The following is a 16,251-nucleotide window of genomic DNA, read 5'->3' on the forward strand; positions in this document are numbered from 1 at the left end:
TAAGAATGCTTGCAATGATTTCAGTTTCATGTTTAGACTCCCAGCGTTTAGCAGCATGACCTTTAATTTATGTTTTGATGAAAGCTTGAATGAAGAGCTTATGACTCTGAAATTCTTTTAGATGAAGTAAGTAAGAGCTATCAGCAGGACTGTTTTCCAAATACAGAATTTGAGTAGATGAGGAAGCATGCTCATAGGATGAAAAGAGTTAACTTTTCCATGATATAATTCATGTCACAAGGAGAAGGAATAGATTTCCTTGGTGGCCTTATGTGAAGGATGCAATGCCTTTTTTCAATAACTGTTAGACCTCAAAACATGTAGACACAATAGATCTAAGGGCAGAAATTGTTGATAAATGATCTTTAGTGGAGGAAAATTCCAGTCCTGAATTGAGCAACTCACACAAATAAAGACAGAATGACAAGAATACCCATTTCATAAGGAGCCTATTTCTTCTTCTTCTTCTGGCACCAAACAGAACATTTCTTCTACTTGGAATCACAAGGTTTTCATGTAGTAGGCTTTCTATTCCCTTGTAATACCTGCAATCTACTGGGAAAACGTGCCTATATGGAATCAAAATCTGACCATCCAAAGAGCTAGATTCAGAGACTGAAGATCTGGATATGTGAATAACTCCTTCCTGTGAGGTAACTTGTGAGGATTCCCTGGACCAGATGAAGGGCCAAAAGCGTGCTGCCAGTAAGATTTTTGGTTTGTCTTTCTTGACTTTGAGATGGACCCTGGGGAGGGGAGTGAAGGCATAAAGGAATCTCCCCTTCCATGAGAAAGACATGATTTTTGTTTCCCAAACTCTGGGAGTAGCAGATAAGTGTACCTTCTTTCTGTACCAATCAACAGCTCTGCTATCTTTGTCAATGGGTAATGTACTGGACGAGGGTAACAGCTTGGTAGGGTTGTCATATTCTAAGGAAATGAGAGCAGAGGCAAATGAAGGATTTTTATAAAAGAGTTTATGTAAATCAGAGACTATAGAAACTGTCATTTTTTTTTGGGGGGGGTAGGGTGCTAGGAATCTGGGTTAAGGGAAGTAGTGACAAATTTATCCTCTAAACCTTCCAAAACTGGAGGCATAACTGAAGGTTTCAGCACTCCCATGTGCATACAATAGATATCTTTTTTGCATATCTGACACTTGCTATCCTTCTCATTGGACGTGTTGCATCATCTTTAACACTGTGTACCCAAAGTTAAATTCCTTCAACAGGGAATCAGGAGACAAAGTATCATCCTCCTCAGATTCAAAATCTAGAGGTGACTGTATATGGGAAAAGAAGGTCAAGGAATCTACATCTCAGTCTGAATCTTCATCCTCAGAAGATAACTGTCTATGCTCTTGGGGGGGGGGGCAAAAGAACTGAGGGAGCTTAAGAGACATAACAGTGAGAAAATCATACCACTCCTGAGGGTCCACTGACAGAAAAAGAGAAGAAGAAGTATGCTTGGACTTCTGCTTTTTTTTGAAGGGACATGAACTTGTACAAAATGTGGTGGGTCTGAAACCTCATGTACCTTAATAAAAGTACAGAATTTTTTGAAGGGACATGAACTTGTACAAAATGTGGTGGGTCTGAAACCTCATGTACCTTAATAAAAGTACAGAATTTTTTTCCCTAACCAAAATCAGAGGAATGCCCTCAAGTCCCTCTGAGATAACCAGTTGTGGTTCCCCCATCCTGGCTGAGGTGGATGTCTGATCAGTTAAGCCTTATCAGCCTCCAATGAGATCATGACAGTGGGGGCAGTCAAGAAACCCTGATGGCCTGATGTATTGTCAAGAAGCACAGTTCATAAGTTTGGGTCCAACTAAACAGCAGGCACTTCAGACTCTGATTTCTTCAACTTCATTTTTGGCCGGAGAAACATTGGTTTATCAAATCTTTCCAAAGCCCTAGATTATCTATTAGGTTGATGAATATATGTGCTCGCTTCTGAGAGCTCCTTCCTTGTAGCTACTACAATGTTCACAGCATCTTCTGAGGACCCTTGCTCCAGTGGGACTTAGTCTTGGGGCCCCCAATATCTTATCTAGTGTTCCTGGAATTAGCTCCAACACATCAGGTTCCTTCCATATCCACAGAAAAACTAGGTCTATTAGTTCATCAGTTGGTGAAAAAAACAGAAGGTAGAAGAGCCAGCTTCAAATGCCACAAGAAACAGAGACTCCCCAGAAGAGGAGTTTCAGAAGAATAATTCAATTTCTACTTCATTAACTCCAGAATTTCTCTAAAGGAGATGTCCTGTAGAGGAGATTGAGGGGAACCATCATTTCCTCAAACCTCCCCTGTGTGGACTTGCAGGGAAGGCTCAGAATCAGATGGGGTGCTCAGCTGGTGTGGACCCCTGAGGGTGAAGGAAGTCACTGCTAATCAGAATGAGCAGATACAAAAACAGGACTCTCACAAGGCTGGAACAGAGCAGAGTGTGGTAGAGACACCCCCTTTCTTGACGTGTGAAAACTGTCTCGAATGCCTTGAAGGCCGAAGATGAAATCAGGGCTGAGGGAGCAACCACCTGATCTGCATTGGGAAAGATTGGGTTGCCCTCAGTGCTAACCTGACCCCATTCCAAGGCTGACAATAGAGTTGAACTGTTGAGAGCCAAGGCCCTGAGGTGAAGGGATGGATCCGAGAACTTCAGAGTCGTCCCAAACCCTGAGCCTTAACTCTGGCACTTTGGCTCCAAGACTCATCCTGATCTGACACTGTCAGAGTTGAGACAGCAAGGGAAACATTCGGAGTGAAACTCATAAAGGCTGTTGGCTCCGACATGAATGCTCTATCAAGCAAACTTGGATCTGTGGGCTTCAAATCCAAAAGTTGGACCAGAACAGGAGAAACCAGTGGCAGGGCAGTATGGGCCTTACCCAGATCCCTGGAAGGGGTCAGTGCTGGAATGACCCCTAGCTGAATCAGAGTCCAAAGGAACTTCCACAACATCCTGTCAATCTCTGCTTCCAAAAGACTCCTCAATGAAAGGAAGGACCTGAAGGATGAAGGTGCCAAAGGTGGCTGAGAAAAGAGCATCTCTTACAGGAGTGGGGAATGAAGCTTCAACCTCACCGGCTCAAGTGAGAAATGTAGAGGGGTAGATAGAGGCTCTGGATCTGAACACCTTGGTGTCTTTGGTTCTGGGCTGGAGAGGTTTAACGGTTCCATTGACCTTTTCCTGGATTTTTCTTATCTTTTTTTTTGTTCTCTCTCTCTTTTTTTTTTTGCTTAGGTTTTCCTCTCTCCTTGTTTTTTCATTCTTTTGATCTTTCAATTTCTCCTTCTTCCTTGCTGAGGGAGAAGAAACCTCTAGGGAAGGAGGTGCTGAACTTCCTGCTTGGGCAGGAAGAAGGCCCTTCAGTACTTGCTTATCTCTGTGTTTTTGTAATGCTACAGCCCCAAAAGAAGCACAAGCCTCACAGTCATTCTAAATGTGCAACTACTAAACAGCAGGTGCACAGTGAGTAAAGATCCTGTGGTGATATCTTGAGGCTACAGGATGGAAATTTTTCTACATCCAGTGGCCTTGTCCAACATGCTGGGGTTTGACTTTATTGGCCTGAACTTGTCCATAACAGGCTTAAAAGGAAAAAAAAAAGTCATGGGTATTCAGAACTGCCATATAGCATATAGCTGAATCATAGGTTCGTAGGTGTGTACTAGGCTAATAGCTCTGGAGCCTTTACAAGCCTAGCCCACAGGAGTGCCCTAGCATCATGCCGCCCGACATTAGTTCCCAGTGCCTCTATCAAGTAGAGCCACTGGAGTGATCCCCGGGGTGAACTTTCTATTACCCATACACTCAGCAAGATTTCTCTTGAAGAGGGACAACGAGGTGCTCTGCTTGACATGTATGGGGAAGTCTTTTCCAGAGCATGCGCAGTCTCTGGTGAGGAACCTGTCCCTCCAGCATGTTCTGTTGATTGTGGTAATGAGGTTAAGGTCTCTGGAGCATGTGGTGCAGAGAGATTGGGATTTCTTTAGATGTAGCATTTCTAACAGAGCTGGGTCAGACATGGCTTTGTAAGTCAAACAGAGACTGCCTCTAAGTAGGCAATATGAGACAGAGAATAGCTGGAGTCTTTTGAGTCTGTCCATGTAGGACCTGTGTTTAATGCCTAGGATCCTCTTCATGAGGCACTTCTGTGGCCTCTCCAGCTGTTGCAGGTGTCTAGTGAGATACATGCCAAATGAGGCATTATACTCGATGTATGGTCTAATGAGGGAAGAGTAGAGAGAGATGATGACCTCTTTCTTCCTGGATGCAAACCCCTTGGTAATGAGATGTGCCACACAGGAGGGCTTTCTGACCACAGTGGCAATGCGGTGGTCAAAGGAGAGGTTACTGTCAACCTGCATCCCCAGATCTCTTATAACACCTTCAGTGTCCAGTAGGCTCCCACTGATGTGGTAATTAGTGGGAACTGAGTTTTTACCAAAGGGGATGAAGATGCATTTTTTGGCGTTAAGCTTAAGGCCATGGTTTCAACACCAGTCATTGGTTCAATGAGGCATTTCTGTAGGAAGTCTGCATCACTTGCAGAATTAATAATGGCTCCCAGCTTGGAGTTGTTTACGAACATGGTCAGCCAGAGTCCCTTTGTGTTGGCCTGGACTTCTGAAAAGTAGATGCTGAAGAGGAAAGGACCCAGGACCGATCCCTGTAGGACTCCACTCGTGACTGGTCGGCAGTCTGACTTGGAGTCCGCTACTTTCACACTGTGTGTTCTACCTGTGAGCCAATTTGCAACCCACCTAGTGATATAGGGGTTGATGCATAGTAGACTGACTCAAAGAAGTCAACCAGGTTGAGCAGGCATGATCTCCCTTTCACAAAGCCAAATTGCATGGGGTCTATAGTTTGGAGATTTCCTATATCTTTCATTAATCAGGTCCATGATGATGCGCTCCATAGCTTTACATATCAGACTCATCCATCAGGCTAATGGAGTGATAATTCCCAGGGTCTGTAGTCGCTCCCCTTTTATGGACAGGGATGATTGTAGCAGGGCTTCATTCGGTAGGGACAAAGCCTGAGGTGAGGCTGTGACTGAAGCGGGCACACAGATGTGGTGCCAGTTCGCCTTGTAGTTCACGTAGAACACAGGCAGGGATATTATCAGGTCCCATGATAGCTGTATTCTTGGCCTTGGACAATGCAGCTTTAACCTGTGCTGCAGTAATGCTGGGTGCCTGGCATTCTTCCGGTGTTGTGATCAGTCCTTGGGGGGGAGGGGTAAAGTCGACAATTAATCTGTCGGCTAGTATGTTGGCAATATCTGTTGGCTCAGTATAGGAGGTGCCATTGTGTAGTAACTCAGAGCAAATCTGGGTACTGCCGTGGAGGTTCTTGATATAGCCATTGAAGGCTTTGTGATTGTTTTTAGTGTCTGCTGCAATTCTACCTTCACAGCTGGCCTTAGAGGATTAGATGAGGTATCTCAACTTTTTGTTGAGGCTAATAAGGGAGTTTTTCCAGTCTTGGGATTTCACCTTTTTCTGCAACAGTTTCTTCCTTCTGTTGTAGAGTTTATTAATGGCAGGGGACCACCAGATTGGCTTCCTTTTTTGGAGGAGAGCATCTTGGTTCTGTTGGGTATGGCTAGCTCTATGCATTTATGTACATGTTTGTACAGTGCATTGGTGTGTGATTCAGCAGTCATGCAGCTATTTTCCATTGGCATGGGTGCCTTGAAGTTAGCCACCTCTGTTTTTAGGAGTCCAAAGTCAGCTTTGGAGAAGTTTTTCAAGATGGTTACCTTTGCTGGGGGGGGGGGGGGGGTGGCTTTCCATCTGATGTCCTTAAATGGTCATTTGCATATATCCCATTTGCCTCTAATACAAGAGATTTAAGGAATTGCACAGTGGAAACTCTAGCTTGGCTAGATTTTTCTTTTAGTTTTTACTGACTGGTTTGTCTGTGTGTCCTTTTTACTCAATGTTTTAGTATGCATGGGAAAACAATGGTAAACAGCTCACTTCCACAATACAACAATAATAATAAAAACAACAACAATCCCCTAACTAATTCAACCCTAAAACTGACTAAGAAAGCCAAATATTGATACTATCAGTTTATTGTCCTCAAGGAAAACAGAGTATAGAGAAGTTGTTTTTTATTTTGAAAATAGGGTGATATACAGAATAAAATCAAAAAAGAAAGAGGTGAAGAGACAGACCAAATATAGCTAAAAAAACTGTAATATGTCTTTCTGTAAGATGAATATCAGAGCTCTTGAATCACATGTCCTGATGGATCAAGTGGCAAATCAGATCTGAGATAATCTGGGGACAAAACAGAACTATGGACTGTGGGAGAAGTCAGAGCCCTGGATCGAAGCTCTTGAAAATTTCTGAGGTTGGATCCAGTCTGATACAAAACCCAGTTGTTGGATCAGATGAAAAAGACATTGTTTCTAATGTCATTTTACTACAATTACCTAAGAATCGAATAAAATGTTGGACACAAAGCTGGAGCATGCAGTTCTTATCAAAAGATATTCACATATTTTATCTCCCTCACAAGGTATCCTCTTGCAATCAACAAAAATTCTGTCCTGGTGAAATGCTAATTTTAAACTGAAGTTAGACAGAAACCATTTCTGGACCAGACCGTGTATAAAGAGATTAACACATTATCCTGGACTGCCGATCAAAGACAATATCCAAAGGAGGTAAATGTGGCTTAGAAAACATCTACAGAAACAAGTTTTTCCTCAAAAGGAACTTGACTGCCCAGCAAAGGAACAGCACAAGTCGATCGTCGATCACTGAATGCCTCAGAGGAGTACACTCTTCAGTAGCAGGAAAGCTTTGAAGGACTTCGTGCCGAAACCTGTTTTTTAGTCAGCTCAGCACAAGTTGACTGATAGTTTGGATGAGTGGAAGGTGCCCTGAAGCTTTCGAAGCTGGCAATCTGTTATTTCTTTGGCAGGATATAATCCATATAGCTAAAGCTACGGCAGCAGTGATCAATGTGAAAACCATCAACTAACCACTACATTCTGGGATCTCACTCACCGTTATCAGACAACTTCATTACAGGTCAGCAGCCTTGTCTTTGGTGCTTTTAAATTTGTAAATTTCTTTTTATTCACAGTTATATTTTGTATAACCTTTGGTCAGTAACATCTCTGCCAGAGATAAATTAACATGTGATACTCATTGAAATATGGCAGCCCTGTACTGGTAATTAAAAATTAAAATACCCTCATTCAACTTGCTGAACAATAACTCTATGACGTGGGGTGAGATAACTGTTTTTCATTCATCTAATGCAGCAGTGTGGAAAGAGCAATAATACAGAGACTTTGCTGTATGTAATCATATTTGAGCTAAACTGTCAAAGATATTGCAGTCTTAAATAACGCATATATTTAGTACTAAATGAAAAGCTCAGTTCCAGCAATGAAAGCTAATGAAGAAACAGGGACATGCTTACCTGCCAGAACCACTGGATCTGTTTACTATTCTTAGTATAATGACGGTAGATTGTGTTCTTCTGCCAGTCAGTAAGATCAATCTCTTGCATTCCACACAACATAAGCTGCAGGGTAAAAGGGAGAGAGACACCACAAATTATTCTGAAATCAGCTGCACAAACAGCTACATATTTGTACACCACTTCTGCATTCATTTTTTTTTTAATTTTTATTTTTTGAAACACCTTTATTTATTATCAGTTAACACATAGACAGATATACATTAATAAAAAAGAAAACAAACAATACCAACATTTTCATATTCATGCATTATACATTTCATATGTTTTCTTTCTATCTTTTAACAATTATCATTCACTCCAAAACTGCATTAACTGTTATATTCACCCACCAACCTCACTCTTCCCTGAACATCACTCTGCATGCACAGTTCTCACAAATTCCGTCTACCTCTATGTAATCCATTCCTCCCACAAAGATCACACCTCCAGTCCCCCCCCCCCCATCGTCTTCATAACATTCAGTACTTTAATTACAATTGACTTAGACTTTGATTTCCATTCACCAGTAATTGCCATTCTTGGTAGCCAATAGCATCAGACCCAGTAAGGCCCCACCAAGTACAGGCAGTTTGGATCCCATGTCCCAATTCAAAAATATCACTTTAGCCACAGCTATTCACTCCCCAAACATCCCTGACAGAGCACTCAGCAGGGAATATTTTAAAAGTTGCTAACTTGCTACATTCCTAAAAACAGCCCCAGCCAGCTCTTCCCCATCACACCCCCAGCACCCTTTAACCACCCAAGAAAAAATCTTCAATGTCATGTCCACCTGGGATATAAAAATAACCATGCAAACACCTCAAAGCAACAATTCTAACTCTTCTGGACTCTGTCTTACATCCAGGAACTATATAGATGTCCCCTCACAATTTCCTTAAAAATTGCCCCTCCAGTCTTCCCCCAGTCCCCCTCCAACAAATTCCCATAGCCAGCATGCAATACATTATATACTCCGCCAGATATCCCCTTTCCAACTGCAGTATCTGATCAAGACCTGACTAAAAACTTCACCAGAGCTGGACTTCCACCCAGCACTCTCCCTCTCCACCCTGGTATCAATCTCTGGGAGGAAAGGCAGTTCACAACCAACAGTCCAAATTCTGCAAATCCCCATCCTACTCCACCACTCAGGGAGATGAGAGAAAACACATTTTTATTTAATCTCCTTTATATTACTAGTCTTTTCCCATCACAATGCTCCGAGAAATGAGCACCCCACTTGCTTTACCATTAATTTCTCATGCTACTTTGACAAACAGAAGACGTGATTATAACTGCCTCACGTTTATTATATTGAGCAAATTAACTCATCAAAAATTAGAGTACAATTCACAGATATCATGGGTACTACACAGAGCTGCACACACAGCTTTGCATGGTATGCAAGTTGCCTACGATTCATAGACTCCTTGGTGCTCAGAAGCATGCAAAGGCTCTACGGATTGCTCAGTAGCACAGCTCTGCTTTACTAAGCAGCATTTTGTTATTTACATATTTACTTATTTTCTATTTGGTACTTAGACTGGTCCAAAGACTCTTTCAGCTACAATCCTGGCCTAGATGGTACTGTATTGTGCCAGTGTATGGGTGTGGCCTAAAGTAATCCGCTCCTTGCTCTTCTGACAGCACTGCTATGCAAGGATAAGTGCAAAGTATGAGGATTCACAGATGCCCATACCGTACCATACCAGATCTGTGCATGCTTACAGCTGTGCTGTGGTTAAATAATTCAGTAGCAGAATCAGAGTAGGACAAAGCTATAGGTTCATAGGTTCATAGGTTCATACTAGGCTATCTGCCCGAGGGCATTTACAAGCCTAGCCCATAGTTTTGTGGCTTACGCCACCCCTTTAGTATGGGGAACTATACCCATTATTTTGCTGTGCCTCTGTTGAGCAGTGACACTGAGGTAATCCCTGGGGTATATCTGCGATCTCCCATCCATTGGTCAAGATTTTTCTTGAACAAGGCCAGCGAGGTGCTCTGCCTCACATATACCGGGATTTTATTCCACAGCATAGGGAGTCTTTGGGTGATGAATCTATCCCTCCAGCACGTCCTATTAATAGCCGTGTCGAGGTTTAAGTCTCCGCCCTTGTGGCTCTGACGGATCTAGATTTTTGAGGTGAAGCATATTCATCAAATCTGGGTTTGACATGGCCTTGTATGTTAGGCAAAGGTCACCTCTGAGCAAGCGGTGGCGACTGAATAGAGCTGGAGTTCTTTCAGTCGGGCAGCATAGGACAGATGTTTGAGACCCTTTATCCTTTTGGTGAGGAACTTTTGTGGCCTCTCCAGCTGCTGCAAGTGTCGGGTCAGATACATTCCGAATGGGGCATTGTACTCAATCATTGGTCTGATGAGTGATGAGTATAGGGAGACTATGACCTCCCTTGATCTAGATGAGAATCCCTTCATGATAAGGGGGGCAATGTAGAAGGTCTTCCTAACTACTTTAGCTACATGGGTGTCGAATGACAGACTACTATCAACCTGGGTCCCCAGGTCCCTGATAACTTCTTCTGTACTCAGTGGATTGCCACCTATTTGGTAGCTAGGGTAACCTTGTTTTTCCCGAAGGGTATGACTATGCATTTTTGGCATTTAACTTTAGGCCATGGCTCTGGCACCAGTTATCCGTTTCTGTGAGACCCTTCTGAAGGATATCTGTGTCAGATGTGTTTTCTACTATGGCCCAGTTTGCAGTCATCTGCAAACTTTGTCAGCCATAACCCTCCTGTGTTTGCTTGTACTTCAGAAAAGTAGATGCCAAACAAGAGTGGGCCCAGGACTGAGCCCTGTGGTACACCACTTGTGACAGGCTTTGAGTCTGACATGGCGCCAGCAACTCTGACCCTGTGGGTTCTGTCACTCAGCCAGTTTGCAACCCATCTTGTGATGTATGGGTTAACATTTAAGCTGATGAGTTTTTCAATGATACCCGAGTGGGGTATTGTATCAAAGGCCTTCGCCAGATCGAGGTAGGCTGTATGGACTGCCTTTCCCTCATCAATGGCTTTGGTGACTGTTTGAAAAAGTCAACCAAGTTTAGAAGGCATGATCTGCCTTTGACAAAGCCAAACTGGGATGGATCCAAAGTCTGCAAATTCCCTATGTCTTTATTTATGAGGTCCATTATGATCCTCTCCATGGCTTTGCAGATAAGGCTTGTCAAGCTAATGGGCGGTAATTTCCAGGGTCGGTGGAGGCACCGCCTTTGTGAAGTGGGACCACAGTTGCAGTGCGCCACTCCTGGAGTGCGTATCCAGAGGTAAGACTATGATTAAACAGCTGTCCTAGCTGTGGGTTTAATTCCTCATTGAGTTCGTGGAGCACACAGCCGGGGACACCATCAGGTCCCATGGATGCTGTGTTTATTGCTTTGGAGAGAGCAGTTCTCACTTGGGCGTTGGAGATGTTTGGGGGCTGAAATCGCTTGGTATAGATATCTCTCCTTTTGGGGAGGGGAGAAGTTTGCACTGAAGCTGTCAGCCAGTATGTTGGCAATGTCTGTAGGATCAGTAATCTTCACATCATTTTGAACTAGTTCTGAGCATATCTGGGAGTTTCCTCCCAGGTTTCTAACATAGCTAAAGAAGGCCTTATGATTGTCTTTTGAGTCTTTAGCTATTTTTCTCTCAAAATTTGCTTTGGATGATTTTATGAGAGCTCTTAGTTTTTACTTATAGTGATCAAGGGTGTCTTACCTTTTAAGGATTTTGCTCTATCTTGTAGTAGCTTCCTCCTTTTGTTGTAGAGTTTGTTTATGGCTGGGGTCCACCAGAGTGGACGCTTGCCTTTGGTACAAAGAGTCTTTGTTTTGCTTGGGATTGCCTTATCCATGCAGTCCTGCAGGTGCTGGTAGAAGACATTTGTAAGTGATTCAGCGGCTTGAGTACTGTTTTCCGTCGGCTCGGGGGCCTTAAAGGAGACCACACTAGTCTTTAGAAGTGTGAAGTCGGCTTTCGAGAAGTTCTTTACTGTGGTCTTTTTTATTTCAGGTGGGGGTGGGATGAGGACCTCCAGCGAGATTAGTTTGTGATCTGATCTCACCAGTGAGGGGTATACTTCCGGTGTTGAACATTGTGCTCCCATGTTCGTGATGATGAGATCAAGTATGTTTTCTCCTCTTGTGGGGATGGTGACTAGTTGTTCCATGGCATTTGAGTTTATGAATTCCAGGAACTTTTGGGCTAGGGTGTTTGGGCTTGAGTAGTGTTCCCAGTCTATATTAGGGTAATTGAAGTCACCTAGTATGATGGTGTTTGGTGATACATTTATCCCCTCTAGTGTTTTCAGGAAGGCCATGTGAGGTTCCTGAGTTTGTGAGGGTGGCCTGTAACATGCTACAATTTGCAGAGCAGTCTTGCCTATGGTTAATTGCACCTGGATGGTCTCCGATGCATCGTGCGTTGCCACCAGTCTTGAGGTGTGGGTGTCTTTGATGAATATGGATACCCCTCCTTTCTTGGTATTGTCCGGATTTTGGGGCGGAACACATGATAAGAGGTAAAACCTGATAGTGCTGGGGTGCTCTCAGGAGCCTTGAACCAGGTTTCTGTCACTGCACAGACATCGATGTTCTCCATACTGAGAAGGGCCTTGAGTGCGTGCATTTTGAGATTTAGACTTCTGGCATTGAGCAGCATTACCCTTAGTTTTTTCCTTTTTGTGTTCTAGGGTGGTAGGTTTAGAATTTGAGCCTTGCCTAAAAAGGCACTATGGGGTGGCAAGAGCCTTTGCCAATATCCGAATCCCAGGGTGACAGGTGCAAGCCGTCCCTTGCGAAGCAGCGTGGCTTGTCCAGCATGTCATCCCAGGCAGACAGACATTGGATCCCCTTTGAATGACACCAGAGTTTAAGCCAATTGTTAAAGCTGATCATCTTATCTCTGTATTGTGGCATCATTCTTGGTGAAGGTAGGATACTGCTCAAGGTCAGGGTCATACCTGCCTGGGCTACATAATCAGAGAGCTCCTCAATGTCTCTTTTCATGTAGTCCAAGGAGGTGCGTCTCAGGTCGTTTACACCAGCGTGGACAATGACTGAGTCATATTTGTACCTGCTGTTGAGAGACCTGAGTGCTTGCGTTATGTGGCGGATTCTAGCGCCCGACAGGCAGCTTACTGTGACCTTCTCCTTACTCAGTCTGGTGAGCGGGACGTCAGTGTGTCTGACTATGGAGTCACCAATGACTAGTGTGTCTGGCATTGTGTTTGGCCTTAAGGGCTGTGACTGTTTGACACTCTGACTGTGAGGTCTATGTGTTGCAGGTGTTGTGTTCTGAGGTGGTGGTTGTTTGGGTGTCTGCTTTGGTGGCCTCTGCTGTTTTGGTAGATTTTGATCAGAGCCATGAGTATGTCTTTGTGTGTTTATGTGTATGATTTGAGGTTGTGATGGTACTATGTGAGACTGGGTCTATAGTGTGTGTCGTAACCTTCTCCTCCTGACTGGTCTTGCCAGTCCTATGTTGAGAGAGCTCAGCCTCCAGTTTGGCCGTATAGTTGCATCTCGCATGTATTTGTGTTTTGTGGGAGGAGGAGAGGGTTGTCTGTGTACATGAGGCAATTGTAACATTGCCTCAATATTCCCAGGTTCACCAGCTGAGCAGGAGAGGACACTAGCAACTGATCCCTCGACATGCTAGAAGGACTAGACAAAAACTTTAAAAGAGATTCCGGGGACGTGGTGACCGAGAAATGGGGTTTGCCTTTTGGGGTGCTATCTATAAGAGTGCCGTATCAAGGTAATAAGTACTGTAGGAGCAAGTGCTAGGTTTAACAGATAGAGAAAAGTCTACTTGGAGTCAAGTAGAGATGATCTTTTTAGGTATTAGAGAAAGTGCTAGTAACAGGGATGCTTAAAGGTAAGATTGAAAAGAATGCACTCTGCAGTGTGCACTAGAGAAGTTAGATATGAAAGTAGGTAACTTGAGTTTTACCTGTTTAAAAAGTTAAGGTTTAGTGGAGAGTTACTATTTTTAAAACAGCAAGATGGACTGAAAGGGGTGGTTACTTTTGTATTTTGGTACTATGAAATACTGTAGGATGGCCAATAAATTTAAATAATTGAAGGGGTGGGATTTCAAAAGTGATGGTTTTGTGATTACTCACATAAGCCAGTGAAAGTAGAGAGAAATGAGATATATGGTCAGATTAACATAAGAGGCGGGCAACTAAAAATTCTGCCTGACTCAGAACAGACAGAGCTGTGGTCTCTTTTGAAGTTTTAATATGCTGTTAAACAGAATGCAAGCAAAACACAAGGTAAAGAAAACAAACTACAGTATTCAAAATATAGAAAGGCAATACAGAAATACAAAAAATAACAGCAAACTAACCTTTCCTTCACAGCAAAGTGTAGCAGAGTCTGGATGAGCCTTTCTGGTAAAGCTCTGAAATGTTTTAGTTTACTCCTTAAATAGAAATTTTAGTTCCTAGCTCCACCCCTCTGTTAACAAGTGATTAACCTTAAGTGACCTTTTCTGTCTTATGAATGAGTCCTTAATTAATCAGTTCTTATTTCTGCCTGACTCAGAACAGAGAGAGCTGTGGTCTCTTTTGAAGTTTTAATATGCTGTTAAACAGAATGCAAGCAAAACACAAGGTAAAGAAAACAAACTACAGTATTCAAAATATAGAAAGGCAATACAGAAATACAAAAAATAACAGCAAACTAACCTTTCCTTCACAGCAAAGTGTAGCAGAGTCTGGATGAGCCTTTCTGGTAAAGCTCTGAAATGTTTTAGTTTACTCCTTAAATAGAAATTTTAGTTCCTAGCTCCACCCCCTCTGTGATCCCATATAACAGCTGTCAAACTAGCTTTCTTATGCTACACTTTAACAGCTGACAAACTAGTTGCCAAAGCACAGAATACAACAGTCAGTTTAACAGCAGTCACAGTAGTTGTTATATGACACAGTTTGACAGCTACTTTTACAACTTGTAAAATATTTGTCAAACCACTGTTAGTGTAGGTACATGAAGAACAGAGCAGGTGGCAGTGTGTGTGTGTGTGTGTGTGTGTGTGTGTGTGTGTGTGTGTGTGTGTGTGTGTGTGTTAGTCAAACTACGGCACCAGTCAGACATATTTGGCTGCCTGCATAGGATGCATGTCTGCAGGTGTAATTTTGCTGCAATTCTCAGACAAGCAAAACTCATTTTAATAAACATCAGATGATTGCAAGTCTATGAGCTAATAATCTACTCAGGCGTGCAAGTTTGGCTTTTTCAAAATGCTTTTTTTGTCTTCCAATTTGTTTAAACTACCTTAAGGTTATGTAGCAACATGGACTTTGTTAAAACTAACAGTCACTGCCCAAGTGACAATGAGGGTGGATTTAAACAGGATAGACAGAGGCTCTTAACCATGAAGGTAAGGCATTAGTGAGAAAATTAGCTGGAAGGATGCAAATTCTCCCTCACAACCAATAGGCTGTGAGCATTACTACACAATGGATTTACTATAAGAAAATGTGGCCTGAGGGGTTGGTAAATCCCACTCTCATCATCAGTCAGGATGTGATTATTAATAGTCCCACTTTATTCTTCTCTTATTAGGCTCATCATTGAATACTATGCCCCCTTTAGCATGCGCTCCACTGAGGACATAAACCAACTCAAGACACCTTAATGTTTGCCAACCAAAAAACATCTAATGTCTCAGTATCTTTATATACTCTGACAAACTAAAACTGTCCCTCTATTCAGCATTATACTGACTTCTGACAGGCAATCTCTGCTTAACATATAATGCTATGAATGACCCACTACACTTTAAATGCCTTCACTTAAATAGAACCAATGGTAAAGCAAACACTTGCTCTAGACACCTAACCCACTACTACAATATTAACAATAGCAGATGGTGCAACAGGTAACCTAATCCAACATATTACCCAAACAGAGTACCATAACAACCTTCAAAACTAGTCTGGATGACTGGATGTTAGTCTTCAATCCTCTGAAATCTAATATCATGATACTTGGCACCCTGCAAAAACTCCCCCATTCCTCAAATCTAGTTATCACTGACACAGATGGCAACACACTACCACTAGTAACAGACCAGCAGCACCTTAGTATCACCTTTGACTCCACTCTTTCATTGGCAAAGCATACTGACAATATTATTAGCAATCCCACCCCCCCCCCCGCAAACTGAAACTATGTTATAGAATTTTACACCTCACCTGCTCACCCTTACAACTCATAATGCCTTAGCTAAAAATATGTTTACTTCCAAAACTGAATATGGGCTCCCACTTGCAACCTTACATTCCAGCCAAAAAAAAATCTAAAATATAAACAAAATCAGCAGATTTGTTCTTCTTGGAGAACTCCAGTGTCATCACTGCCAACTCCTACAGCAGTGTAACTGGCTACCTGTAAATGACAAGGCCAGTTAGCTCTGTCGTAGCTGTCAAATTTACAAATGCTTAAAAATGTGACATTGTACCCTCAAAAAAATTACAAATCAAGGATCCTCATCACACACTTAAAGACGGCCAAAGAAGATAATATTACCTTCACTGGACCTTGTTTAAAGCCTCCACAAAAGGAAAAGCAATCTCTTAGTTATGCCCCACTGTCTGGAATTATCTACCTACAGAAGTGAGACAGCAACAGGCAATTTATTAAGAAACCAACTAAAAGAACAACTGTTTAAGTACAGCAAATGTTCTTGCTTCTGTGACAGCAGCGTGTACTTGTAGCTCATCCTATAGTCA

General features: G+C 42.6%; 1 protein-coding gene across 5 annotated transcripts in view; it reads right to left on the bottom strand.

Moving 5' to 3' along the window:
- Nucleotides 1-16,251, bottom strand: part of WWP2 (WW domain containing E3 ubiquitin protein ligase 2) — a 1,859,587-nt gene that overhangs the window by 112,331 nt on the left and 1,731,005 nt on the right. For all 5 annotated transcript variants that reach the window (XM_044081781.1, XM_044081779.1, XM_044081780.1 and 2 more), the window contains one exon: nt 7,456-7,560. In XM_044081781.1, the coding sequence (XP_043937716.1) occupies nt 7,456-7,560 (105 nt within the window). The remainder of the gene's footprint in view (nt 1-7,455; nt 7,561-16,251) is intronic.

Source organism: Protopterus annectens, chromosome 8.part1 (genome assembly GCF_019279795.1).
Source record: "Protopterus annectens isolate FY-2018-M chromosome 8.part1, PAN1.0, whole genome shotgun sequence".
Lineage (NCBI taxonomy): Eukaryota > Metazoa > Chordata > Ceratodontiformes > Protopteridae > Protopterus > Protopterus annectens.